A 14,488-nucleotide genomic window follows, 5' to 3' on the forward strand; every position below is an offset into this window, starting at 1 on the left:
GCAGTTTTTGGTTTGTTTTCTCTGAGCTTTCTACATACATATCTTTGATCACTCTCCATAGACTGGTCTTTCATTGAAGTCAGTTTGTTTTGGTTGTACATAAACTTTTTTCCTGACTTCTTCTTTTTTCACAAATACCATCCCTGACTTTTCTAAAGGAAATAGATCCCTAGATATTCAGAAATATGTAACGGCATAGTGAGTTGAATATTACCTCTGACCACCACAGTTCATGGGGCACAGTTGAGAAGGAACTGTCAGTTATGTGGGCATTGGTGATACTCAGTGCCCTTGTAGCTAACCAAGCATGTTTGACCACAAAAAATGTCAGTTCTTTTTTTTTTTTCCAAATTCTTTTTTCATTTTTCCATCTTACATCAAGAACACAGTATTACATCATTTAAACCTTGTAAACATCACTTGTATTTCTTCTATCATGTTAAAAACATAAATTTATACCCTTCCCACAAATATTTTAATCAAAAATATCATATAAATATTATATTCTTATCTATTGATTATACCTTTAATATAACTTTATACCCTATGTCAGTTCTAACTTTGCCCAGTTATCACTAAATAACAGCTGGCACCCATGTAATTTCTGAGTCCACAGCTAGCCCAGATATTCAATACCGGGACCTGGCCATGGCCCAGCATTAAATATTTGAGTTAGATTCTGCTTCCAGCGGTCAGCATCTTAAAACTGCTAATTGCCACAGACTGAATATAAGGGGAATCTTTTTAATTTAGGTACTTTTATAGGAAAAGAGCAAGTTATGATTTAGAAACCAAAATTTCATCTTTTATTTATGTGCAACTTTTTTTGTTATTTGCAGGAACTGGATGAATTCTGGGCCTATAAACCGCTTCTAATAGAAGTTACTAAGAGATTAACTTATTGTGTGAAAACTGAATTAATCCCACTGATGGAAGTTGGTGGGGTTTTAGAGGTTGGTACAATAGTGTAATGTGGTATATGGTAAACCCAGTTATGAAGGATTTAGTTCTTGATAATAGCTGAGTATTGCATCATATATCTGGTATAACTAACAATTTCCCCATATATGGCCAAATTTGAGCAAACGTTTGTTACAAATTGTCAGTTTCATGGAGAAATTGTTAGTTGGAAGTGCTTCATAGATGATATTCTGTTGATATGGTATGATAATGCAATTTTTTGGGAGAGTTTTTTGCAGTATCTAAATGTGTGCGATCCTAATATTTATTTTCAAGCATCTACATCCTCCACAATGATCCAGTTACTGGATGTTCAAATTAAAGTGCAGGAGAATGGTTTCAGTACAACTATTTATCGATAGCCTACTGACCGGAACACTGTCCTCCATTACAAAAGTTATCATCCTAGGGCATTGAAGGACAGTTGAACAATTTTTGAGGGTGAAAAGATTGTGTAGTGAGCTGACTGATTTTGTGTATCAATCTTAGCTAATGAGGGAACGCTTTAAGCAACGTGGTTCTCCTCAGCATATTATTGGGCAGGCATATAAACGAGCGAAGAATGTTGATAGGAATTGGTTAATGGTTAACAAGGATCATTCTGGTGATGATAAAAATTAAACCTGTATTTTGCCATTTTCAAAACACGCCCAACAATTAAGGCAAGTTAATACGAAGAAATTGGCACATCTTGCAGCTTCATCCTGAACAGCAGGATTTGCCAAAATTTGCGTTTAAACATGGTTGGAATCTACAGGAGATTTTATCTCTCACAGGGAAAGCAGTACAAGGGAAATGTGGAGGTCATCGGAAATGCAATAAATGTGTGTATTGTCAGTATGCTTGGAAAGTGGATTGGATTAACATTCCTGATAGCAATAAAATGTTTTTATTGAGAAATTGTGAAAGCAGTCAAGGAGTGTATGGGATTGTATGCCCATGTGAGAAATGGTACACAGGGCAAACAAAAAGGAAAATTAAGTACCGGATTGCTCAGCACATTAGTAACTTGCGACTGGAGAAAATTGACTTGCCTTTGGTATCTCATTGGGTTCAATTGAAACATAGGGTAATTGATATGAGATTTGTGTTATTGCAAGTCCAGATGAATGGGGGAGGTAACGTGACAGAAGTGTTGTTGAGGAAAGAACAACAGATGATTTACACATGGGGGACAGTTGAACCTAGGGGATTGAATAAGGATGTCGAGTGTCATCTGTTGTAATTGGTGAATAGCGTAGTGAATATATTTGAAAGAGGAAATGAGATTGGTAAACATCACTTCCTGTTAGGTTGTAGCAGGTAGAGAGATAGTGGTTTGGACTCTCCGACCACTTGAGCTGCGTGATTTGAACAAGAATGATGAAACGATAAGGTATTGTGAATGTTTAAGATACTGATAATAAGATTTATATTTGTTTGAGTATATGGCTAGTTTTTAGGTGTAAAATTGTATGTTGTAATGTGAAAAGAGGGAGTGGAGCCATGACCAGTACAAGCTCTTGAAATACAGACTCGTGTCCCAGATGGTGAAATATATTTTTTAATGACTTTTTTTTAGTATTTCTATGAACTGGAATGGCTCTGAGTGGGTATAAGATATTAGTATGTGTGATATGAATTTATTGTATATGTAATATTTAATTAAATATACAAATGTTATGGTATAATTATATTTATGGTATAATTATTTAATATATATCTAGCTTTGAGTATTATATGTGTTGTAAAGATAAATAGCTATTTAAAGTTTTTGATAAGCTCCGTGGGAAAATTTGTTGGAGACAGAGAAAAAAGTGCAGAGCTGACTTCATTCCCCTCACTGGGGATTAGTATTGCCTTCCCCTCTTTAGTATGTCTGTAGCTGCAGCAGATGTTGTCAAAAGGACAGAAAAATCCAGACAGCAATCCCCTAAGTCCTTGCAGGGGTATCCAGACTGGAGTGCGAAAGGAGAGAGAAGAAACTCACACTGGCACACAAAAGAATTAATATTGAATAAAACAGAAGCTTCAGGAAGACACTCTGGCCAGCCTAAACATGGCATTCAACCTAGATTGTCTCAAAGAATTCCTGCAGCCCCTTGCCTTTTATTTAGATCAAACTTGAATAAGCAGTTATCAATCAACATGTCATCTGACACAATGGGCTCCTTTTACTAAGCTGCGATAGCGTTTTTAGCATGCGCTAAACCCACATTATGTGGCTAGAACTAACGCCAGCTCAATGCTGGCGTTAAGGTCTAGTGCACGTGGCAGTTCAGCATGCGCTAAGTGTGCGCTAAAACCACTATCTCAGCTTAGTAAAAGGAGCCCTATATGTCACCTGATACAATACGTCATTAATTTTCATTGCTTTCTATCAGGCCATTTTCATGTCAGCAAAAACCTATTACCATATAGGACAAAACCAAAACATAGGCACCAGAACTTAGATGTGATCAGATGTGATGATGTCGCTCTACAAAAGATACATAAAAATCATCATTAGAGCATTACATAATAGAGCGTATTTGATCCTGTTTACCCATCACCTATTCTGTTTCTAAAGTCCCCTGTTCCCTTTCTGCATTACCTAATAACCTTTATTCATATTAGTCTCAAGATTTCTGCAGATGTTCCGAATGTAAGTTTCATAAGCAACTTTCAGTCTGTTTCTTATCTAATCACAGGATTATCAATGCTATAAGCAATTTAATCCACATAACATTTCATTCTGTAAGCATTACATTTCATTCCCAAGGATTTGATTCCATAGCAAAACTCTGCTCTTATGACTAACATTTTATAGTGTATGCAAAATTCTGCTCTTACCAAAACTTATATATAATCTGAAGGAGCCCTTGATCCTCACCTAATGCCTCTCAGGGCATATATGGCCTGGTATAGTGTTGAAGAGGATAAAGGCCCTTGGGGTAGTGATCTTTAGATCTGCTACCCTGGTGCATCTGAGGGAGTATCCAGGTGAGAGTATATGCGAAGGAGGGCACTAAAGTGTATGAGTCATTGGAGGAGCTTAAATCTTTTGTGAGTGGGCTCCTGCATCTGCCAAGCCCCTAACTTTCTCTTCTGCTCCTTACCTCTGAAAAGGTGCTTATGCTGTAGGAGGTTTTGAGCACGGGAATCAGGAGTGTTCAGATAGTCCCCAGCCCTTGTGGTGGATACATACTAACTTAGAAGACTGGACTGGTGCAGAACTGAAGATACATCCAGACACTTGCCCTTGTTATTTTGTATAAGAGGAATCTACAGTTTGACATGCCATGGATATTCTTAGAGGCTTGGTGGGATCATATGAGGGTCGGCTCTGCAATGTGGCTTGTACATTAGAGCCACAGTGACTCTTGGCAGTCCTAGTATGTGGAGGTGTCCAGTACATCTTGTCTCTTTTCAACCTGGTTTCTTTTCCTAGCAGTCATTGATGCCTAATACTTGTCTTTGCTGCTGATTAGAGAACGACATGGTAGCAGTTACTGGTGGCTAGCCCACCGAAAAGGTGGGAGAAAAAGTCATCTTTGCCGCTGGTATGGGAACAATGGCCTTGTCTCCGCAGTTAAAGGAGGGAATGCGCGCTCAGTCACTGATCGGGCATCTCCCTTCCTTCCCCTCACCTTACCGTGGTGATTTTCTGGGTTTTTCATCTCCCAGCTGCCCAAGCCGGCTTTGATCAAGTCACGTGTGGTTGCCAAAACGTCTCCTCAGACACAACCAGAAACAGGAAGTTGCATCAGGGGAGAAGTTTCGGCAGCCACACACAACTTGATCAAAGCTGGCTCGGGCAGCTGGGAGATGAAAAAAAACAAACAGAAAATCACCAAGGTGAGGGGAAGGGAGGGAGGGAGATGCCCGGATGGCAGCAATCAGGAGGAAGGGGGGCTGCTGGACCACATACACGCTGAAGGGAAGTGGAGAGAGAGGAGGGGGGGTTGAGAGGAACTGACGCTGAAGGGAAATGGGAAAGAAAGAGTGGGTTGAAGACGCTGAAGGGAAATGGGCAAGAGAAGTGGGGAGAAGTTGCTAAAGGGAAATGGGCAAGAGAGAGTAGGGAAAAGACGCTGAAGGGAAATGGGCAAGAGAGAGTAGGGAAAAGATGCTGAAGGGAAATGGACAAGAAAGAGATGCCAGACAATGGGGGGAGCGGAGGGAAAAAGATGTGTGCCAGACCAATGGGAGGGAAAGATGGAAAGGAGAGGCACAGTAACAGAGCATATGGAAGAGGCAGAGAGAAGGCAGACAGTGGATGGAAGGAATTGAATGAAGAGAAGATGAGGAAAGCAGAAACCAGACAACAAAGGTAGAAAAAAAAATATTTCTATTTATTTTCTTTTTTTTTTTTTTTTTGCTTTAGGATAAAGTAGTATATTGGTTGTGTTGATAAACATTTATAAACAAAGTTCTGCTAGCTAAAGATCTCTTTCTCTAGTTTGGCAGCCAGAATTTTGATTTATAAATTGACAATTGTACAGAATATTGTTTTTTTTTATACTTTAATATAATAAGTTCAGTATAAAACTATTCGAGGCTTGTGTGGATAGGATCTGATGGTTTGTGGGGACGGGGCAGGGAAGGGGACTGAGCTCGCAGGGACAGGGACAAATTTTTTCCCTATGTCATTCTCTATTGCTGATCACTTATTAGTCAGCATAGTATAAATAATAAAAAATATATATATAAATAAATTTAAAAAAGCATAGTTACCTCTGTATTAGCTTTATATGACTTGAGTTCTTATATATTTGGGGAACCTTATACTTTGCCTTATAAGGGAATGGGCAGGAGGGTATCAGGATTACATAAATTAATTTTTATTCAATGGGTTGTGATCTGAAGGGTTTTGTGGTTGAAAGTTTTCATACAATATTCAATTGAGTGTGGATTATGGGAAATGTATGAATGAAACAATGGAATGAGTTATGGATGGGACAGGACTATAGCTATGGTTTGAGTGGGGGCAGGAGAGAGGAAGGGTGAGGTTACAGCTCTCCTCAGAGTTGCTGAGAGGTCCAGCTGAGAGGCCTCAAAGGGATTCCTAGGCTTATACTGTGTTCTTGTGTGATACTCCATATAGTGTTATGACTATGGCTGATTTAAAATTCCTCATCTTAAATGTGGTAGGGCTGAATTTTTCCATCAAGAGGATGAAATTACCTGTTTAAGAAGGGAGAAAACAGAACATGTCATATATATATGAGATAACAACAAAAAAACCCTCACTTATTAAACCGAACCCTGGGCATTATGACAATACAATGCACTACAATATAAATGCAAACGAAAGAAAAAGCCTCAGTTTAAATAGGTGAGGGAAAACCACTCTACCAACTACACATCATAGGCATAAAAAACTTTCATTGCAAGCTGTTGTATCTTATGTATTGCTAAGACAAAATGTTAGAAATAAATAAAAATTGTGCAAACATATGCAACTTACTAAACAAAAACTGTGTGCAGCCAGCCAACGATTGTTTCATACGCTACTTCTTCAGGCCTTATGAACTCACATAGCAGTTGAACCTAAAAAAGAACCGTGTGAAAACCTGTTGTCCATGAGCACAGAAATATATTAAAGCAAACAACACAAAACAAACTCGCGATGAAGCAGTAGATTTAAAACAAACTGGAAAAAGTGTTTCTTCATTCAACCAGTAATTAATCTCTGGATTTCTTTGCCGGAGAATGTGATGAAAGCAGTTAGCTTTAGCAGGGTTTTAAAAAGATTTGGATAATTCCCTAAAACAAAAGTCTATAAGCTATTATTATGATGGACTTGGGGAAATCAACTGTTTATTCCTAGGATAAGCAGCATAAAATCTGTTTACTCCTTGGGATTATGCCAGGTACTTGTGACCTGGGTTGGCCACTATTGGAACCAGGATGTTGGGCTTAATGGACCTTCAGTTTGTCCTAGTATGGCAACTCTTATGTTCTTATACGAGGGTAAATCCAAAAGTAAAGACAAAATACATTCAACGGCTTTAATAGAAGTAACTGTGAGCAATTGAACATATCACTTTTCCAGTCCCCATGCAAGACAATGCATTTGTTGTATCGTTCAACTAGCTTCTACATTCCTGCAGTGAAGTTTTTCAGCTGCTCCCAAAGCCTGGTGAGCACCACTTCCTTTACTTCATCAAGCTTTGTCTTTTGCTCTCCTGGTCACAGTGGTGCACCCATGTCTCATCACCAGTGACGGTTCTCTCTAGAATACTCGGATCTTCTTCATACCATCTCAAGAACTAGGTGTGATGTTGATGGGCAAACACCTGTTCTTTCCGCTTTAAACCTTTTTACCCACTCTTAAACTTTTTATTGATTCATGGTGCTATGTCCATACTGAGTCAATATCCGATAGTGATTTTCTACAGGTTTCACTCCCTCTGCCCTTCGATGGTGCAGTCTTGCAAAGGAGTGTCAATGTTTCTGACCTCATGGCTGCCTCATGACTAAAGGCCCTGCACTGTATGCAAATGAACTATTCTAACAGGCAGTGTGTACAAGTACATATGTTGCATTTTTGCTAGTTCTGTTCCAGTTATTGCATAATTTAACAATTGCTTATAATTTTTGATTCTCCCTCGTATATTATAAACTTTGATGCACTTTCAATAAACTGTCCTTATATGTATGTTAAGATTGACAACAGAACTCTCATACAATCACTGTACATACTATACTTTGGCCACATTTTATCTCACTGGGTATGTTCTATTGAGATATTCGTAATTGAGTTCTAATCTTATTATGCTTTCATATGTTGTACTGATGTGCATGTCAGACCGATGTATCAACACAGTTATGTAATTGTTTATCTAAGTTAGACAGATAGCTAATTTTTGTTCAATATTGTTTTTGGAATGCAGGCTCGAGCAAAACAGCTATATAATGCAGGGTACAAAACAGTTGCACATTTAGCTAATGCAAACCCTGAAGTGTTACTAAAGACAATTGAACACATGTCTCGACGTCAAGCCCAGCAAATAGTCTCATCAGCTAAGGTGAGCATATTTTACATTCTGGAATGCTAGAACAAATTTGTATTTTTTTAGACTTTAAATTTTTATTAATTTCAATATCAGTATTTTACATTGGGAGGGAAGGAGGGAGGGGCTGCTGGACTGTACAAATGTGAGGGGTGATAAGTGAGGCAACACACGCAAAATATTTAACAAGGCTATTCCACTGGGCAGTGAATGGCCTTGTACCCGCAGCAACCAGTTTTTTTCCTCCCTGTTTCAGCAGGTTACCTGCGGCTAGCAGCTGGTAACAGTCACCTAGTCATTCTCTAATCCCAGTCTCTATGACACCGATCATAATATCCCTTGTCAATAAGACATTCCAGTCTAACCAAAGTTTGTAAATGACATCTCCAGTCCTCCAGGGTTGGCACTTTAGTACTTCTGTTAACAAATACGAGCAGGATAACAACAAAAAATATACATATACCACAAATCTTGTTGAATAGCCGTGGCCACTGAGTGACATCCCAATTCAAACCCAGCATGCATCCAACATACGAGAGAGAAAAAAGCCTCAGATTAAAGTAGTAGTACAGATACCAAAAGGCACAGAATAAACTGCTTTAAATACTGTCACCGGCAAAAACACCTCCCTCAAAAACAGCTTAGGTTTAAAATTGAGAACTGCATGCTCCAGGAGCACGCTCAAGGACTGCCATCCAGAAGCATGCTCAGGGGAGGAGGTTTAACAGGGTTGGAGCCTAAGTCTTCCCTTTCCAGCTAAGTCCTTGAGCGTTCTTCTGGGCGGCAGTTCTTAATTTTAAACCTAAGCTGTTTTTGAGGGAGGTTTTTTTTTGCCTGTGACAGTATTTAAAGCAGTTTATTCTGTGCCTTTTGGTATCTGTACTGCTACTTTACACCATTATTCCCAAGTTGCTGGTTGAACTGTAACCAAATGCAGCAGGGATAACCACTGAAGGATTGCTAAAAATTAAACTTGGAAATTTTATTATAAGCGTTTGCATCAAATTTTAATAAACATGAAACATGTTAGTATGGATTGGAAAACTGGATAGGCCTTATGGTCTTTTTTTGCCTTTATTTTCTGTATATGTTTCTGAATGTTCCAAATGGTTTTATTTTTTTACTGCAGATGCTGTTGAATGAAAAGGCAGAAGCACTTCAGGAAGAAGTAGAAGACCTGTTAAAGATGCCTGAAGATCTGCCTGGGTTTAATGTCCCTGTGATAGAAAACCACAAAGCTGCTCAATAAACTATATAAATATATATTTATATTTCTTGTACAATCCCACTATTCCTGGACAAATGGGTAGTCAGTCTCATCTCACGAGATCTCTTGTAGGAAACCTCTCCTCTTACCTCAGGACTACCTTCTGACTTCCAGTTGTCTTCCTACAACTGAGACAGTAGGAGTTAGTCTTTTCTGCTCATGCACAGATCCTTTTCTTTGGATTATGGAATCCAGCATGATCCTGCGTACTGTCCCCTCCTCTCTTTTAAAGGAGGGCCCTAGTTTCCACAGCACCCTCGGGCTTGAGCAAACAGGGTGTTAAATTCACTGGATGTGCACAGACTTTTTCTGAGGTACTTAGAGGTCATGAATAAGTTTTGTTTGTCTGATCATCTGTTTGTGCTGGTTGGTACAGTCCATAAGGGCAGACCAGCTTTGAAAGCCACTATTTTCAGATGGATCCACATGGCTATTTCTTTTTTTAATTATTTTTAATAAATTTTCACATTATTTAACAAACATATCATCTTGTACAGAAAGTGCAATTAAGAAAACATAATATTTAAGTTTACTTTCAATCCAGAAGATAAACCAAACTATAAAGAAAAGGAAAATATTTCTCAACTTAATCACACACTAGTCCTCAAAATTGGGATCCAAGACTTGAGAATAGGAGTAATTAAAATAAGATATAACAACCAAACCAAATCACATTATCTGTTGCTGAAAGAGAGTCAAAATGTTACTTGGACACAGATGTTTCTCCATTTTCAAGACACTTCAGAGAAAGGAAAGCCGTCAGATGAGCCTGTTCAAAAAATATATATTTTAAAGTACGATATCTGATTACACATTTACAAGGGTATCAAAAGAGACACCCCCCCCCTATCTGAGTCACACCTGGTTTCAATATTAGAAATTCTCTTTTTTTTTTAGTCTCTCTCGAGACATCCGGGAAAATTTGAATATGGAAACCAAGGAAGTCTCTAGATCTATTTTTTTTTTAAGTTTTAGGATCCAATCTTTGGAGCCAAAGCTACAGTCAATAAGAGAGTGGCTGAAATAGCCACTTCTCAATCTGATTGTTCCAATAAGGCTGAAACATCCAGAGAACTTTCCTGTGGTTTTCCATCGTCTTCTTTCTTTTGTCGCATGGCTATTTCATCTGCCTATATTAGAGCTGGAAAGCGGCCTCCTCTTTCGATAAAGGCTCACTCCACACAAGGCATTTCATCCTTCTGGGCAGAATCTTCATCTGTTTCCCCAGAAGAGATTTATAGAGTTACCACTTGGTCCTCCTTGCATACCTTTATGAAATTTTACAGGATAGATGTGGCAGCAAATCAGGATTCTGCTTTTGGTTCTTCAGTTCTGACAGCAGGCTCATCAGTCCCACCTTGACATTGAGAAATTGCTCTGTTACATCTTACTTGTCCAGGAACAGAGTGGAATTGTACAAGAACGAAAGATTAGGTTCTTACCTTTACTAATATTCTTTATTGTAAATCCACACTTTAGTCCTGGAACCCACCCTGGTAGTTGCTGCCTCAATAAGTAATGGTAAGCTGGACTTCTTTGACCAGCCTTTCTAAGATTAACATCCGACCATATTGTGCACTTTGCCCTGGGAATGTTTAGCTAATGTGCCCAAACTGTTTGTGCCGGCTGGGTCTCCATGTTGTTCTAATTTTCTTGTTTATAAGATTTTTTTACAATATGTTTGATTTTTCATGATTGTTATGCAGTTTTATAATATGAGCCTATTAGACTTGTTTCTCAGAGAGTATCCCTGTACCACTCCCTCTTTTCTGTATCCTTTAGAGGTATGGCTGTCTGCTTTTATACCAACTGGAAGTCAGAGGGCAGTCCTGAGGTAAAAGGGAAGGTTCAAAAATATATAAATAAAACTTCTACAAGAAATCTCACAAGATGGGATTGACTACCTCCTTGTCCAGAAATAGAGTGTGGATTTACAAGAGAGAAGATTAGCAAAGATAAGAACCTAATCTTTCCATATAGATAAATACACACATGTACCAAAAACTTTTTTTTGTTGTATATATATGGTATTTAAGCACTTTTGGCTGTATAAACCAGGTTATTTGTTGATATATGCTGTTCTACTCACATCACCTTGGTTTTCAAACCCTGACATGGTAGGAATTTATATCTGCTTTGTTAAGCTAGTCACACAGTTTTCTCCCATTTTGTTTCTGAGACAAATGTTTAACATTCATAGCTCAAAGAAGCACTGAGATGTCCCAGTACAACTTCTCCACATCCCATCCCAAAACCAGTGTATCTATACCATCTTTGGATGTAAAAAGTGCCAATCATTTGTCTAATTATGGATATGATTTCTTAAGAACTTTGGATCAATCTCAAAATTTGAATACTAATAGATGATGAAAGCATCATGAAATTCTTTTGCTAAATTTTGATAAATACAATAAACTGTATTTTACAAAGTAATTTTATGTTGCTTTCTTTAAGAAGCATGTCCATTTGAAACTGATCTTTTTAAACATATAGCTAAGGCCCCTAAATTGCTGTAGTTCTTCAGCAACCACTGTATAATTTGCTTCTTTCTGCAAAATTGCTTTTTCTAGCTGAATTGTAGAAGTTTGCTAGCCAATCTACATAACATCAGGCATCCATCAAAAATAGATTTGTACCACCACCCCCTTTTTCATTATATTTTATTTATATACTTAAACATACAGGAAACCAAGAAACAAATTTAACGTAGACCACATTATGGAAATCACTGTCTAGCCTTGCAGACAAGGGGGGAACAAATGAAGAAAAGCAAATACAAGTGAACAGAATCCTTCTTACTAATTGTCCAAAATCTCCAGCTATAGTAATAACATTTGTCAATAAAAAATTGTACCATAAGTAACATTTGTCTGGAGAACAGATTTCTCCGTAAGAAAATTATTCAAATGGGCAGGATCCAGGAAGACACATATTATTTTCATATGTGACCAAGCACTTAAAGCAGGGGTGTCAAACTCAGGGTACGGTAATTAGATTTGGCCTGCAGGCCTGAGCTTGACTCCCCTGCCTTACGTGATCTCGAGCTACCTCACGTGCACACATGCGGGGCACTGACAAGGAGAAATGAAAACCGCAATGTGCAGCCATTTCCCAGAAGCTGGCTTGTGGAATTTGGTGTATGTGAGAAACAGCATGAGCACTGAACAATGAATCTCAGAATACTTCATTAGGGGTGGGGGTGGAGGCTGGAATCTTATCTTAAACTGAGATGACTCAGCCTGCTGTTTACTACAGAAACACAGAGTGAGACATGATAGTTTGTCACGTAGCCAGTAATGTGAAAATAGCATAAAAGGAGTAAACGCAGGACTTTCCTCAGAATCCATCGGTATGTCATAAAGGGATAGTCCCGTGATTGACCCGGTCCATCGGCTGCCTGAAAAGGGGGATTTCCCGGCTGTGAGGGGCGGTGTTGCTACGATCATGGTGAAGTTGTTCTAAATCAATTGTATTTTGTATATTACTGCTATGCAATTTATGTAACAATTAAATTAGTATAATAAGCATTACCTTGTGTATGTTTCTTTGTATGCCGTGAAGTGCTGACTACCTAACGAACTTGGCATTACAGAATTTGGTACCAGAAGTGGGGTAGTCATGTGGTCATGGAGACAAAAAGACAAAAATATAAAAAAATAATCCTTCTATACCAGGATGGGATAACAGTATATATAAAATTGTGGCCACTGAGTGGTCAATTGAAACCGGACTCTGAGTCATGGCAATCTGCTATTGGGGCAGGTAACCCTCCCAAGGTATAAGAACATAAGAAGTTGCCTCCGCTGGGTCAGACCAGAGGTCCATTCTGTCCAGCAGTCCGCACTAGAGGTCTGCACGGGAACGGGGATCGCGGGAATCCCCCTAACCCACGGGACTCCCATAGGACCCCCCTCTGGCTCACGGGACTCCCACGGGGACCCCCCTCTAGCCAATAGGACTCCCACGGGGATGGAAGGTTTTGGAAGCAGGGTTCGTCCATATAATATAATGGACACGTCAGCCTTAGTAAAAGAAGGGGTTTATAAGTTAATTACCAGAACAGAAAACAAAAAAAGGGTTCCACCAAAGAGATTCCACAAGGAAAACAGCAGCGCAAACACAAAAGAAACTGTGGAATTGATGATCCTGTCAGAAGTAATTGCTGCTTTTTATGGGGACAGGGGCGGGGATGGAGGTAATTCCTTGCGAGGACAGGTGGGGACGGAGAGGATCCTGACGGGGACCGGTGGGGACGGAGAGGATCCTGGTGGGGATGGGTGGGATTTCTGTCCCCGTGCAACTCTCTAGTCCGCACCCGTGGTGGCCCATCAGGTCCATGACCTGTCCGGTGTTCCTTGACTTGGCCCTATAATCCCCTTGTTTCTTTCTGTACTCTTTCTATACCCTATCTCTACCTATATCTGTACCCCTCAATCCCCCTATCCTTCAGGAATTTATCCAGTCCATCTTTGAATCCCCGTAGTGTACTCTGCCCTATCACAGCCTCCGGGAGCGCGTTCCATGTGTCCACCACCCTCTGAGTGAAGAAGAACTTCCTAGCATTGGTTCTAAACCTGCCCCCTTTCAGCTTTCGCGAGTGCCCCCTTGTACTTGTGGTTCCCTGTAGTCTGAAGAAACTGTCCCTGTCTACCTTCTCTATGCCTTTTATGATCTTGAAAGTTTCTATCATGTCTCCTCTAAGTCTCCGCTTTTCCAGGGAGAAGAGCCCCAGCTTTTCTAGCCTGTCAGCATATGAAAAGTTTTCCATACCTTTTATCATTTCCGTCGCTCTTCTCTGGACCCTTTCAAGTATCGCCATGTCTTTTTTGAGGTACGGCGACCAATACTGGACACAGTACTCCAGATGTGGGCGCACCATCGCACGGTACAGCGGCATGATGACATCCTTCGTCCTGGTTGTGATACCCTTCTTAATGATACCCAGCATTCTGTTTGCTTTCTTTGAGGCTGCTGCACATTGCACCGATGATTTCATTGTTGTATCCACCAGCACACCCAAGTCTTTTTCACGGTTACTTACCCCCAGCAATGATCCCCCCCATTGTGTAGCTGAACATCGGGTTCTTTTTCCCTATATGCATGACCTTGCATTTCTCTTTATTAAAGCGCATTTGCCATTTATTTGCCCACTCCTCCAGTTTGTTTAGGTCCCTTTGCAGGTCTTCACATTCTTCCTCTGTTCTAACCCTGCTGCAGAGTTTTGTGTCATCCGCAAATTTTATGACTTCACACTTCGTCCCTGTTTCTAGGTCGTTTATGAATA

General features: G+C 39.6%; 1 protein-coding gene across 3 annotated transcripts in view; it reads left to right on the plus strand.

The window, feature by feature from the left end:
- The window catches only part of HELQ (helicase, POLQ like), a 202,255-nt gene extending 192,163 nt beyond the window's left edge, over positions 1-10,092 (plus strand). For all 3 annotated transcript variants that reach the window (XM_033963804.1, XM_033963812.1, XM_033963820.1), the window contains 3 exons: positions 840-953; positions 7,818-7,952; positions 9,067-10,092. In XM_033963804.1, the coding sequence (XP_033819695.1) occupies positions 840-953; positions 7,818-7,952; positions 9,067-9,186 (369 nt within the window). In that variant the 3' untranslated portion in view covers positions 9,187-10,092. The remainder of the gene's footprint in view (positions 1-839; positions 954-7,817; positions 7,953-9,066) is intronic.
- The last annotated feature ends 4,396 nt before the right edge of the window (positions 10,093-14,488 follow it).

This window comes from Geotrypetes seraphini, chromosome 1 (assembly GCF_902459505.1).
Source record: "Geotrypetes seraphini chromosome 1, aGeoSer1.1, whole genome shotgun sequence".
Classification (NCBI taxonomy): Eukaryota; Metazoa; Chordata; class Amphibia; order Gymnophiona; family Dermophiidae; genus Geotrypetes; species Geotrypetes seraphini.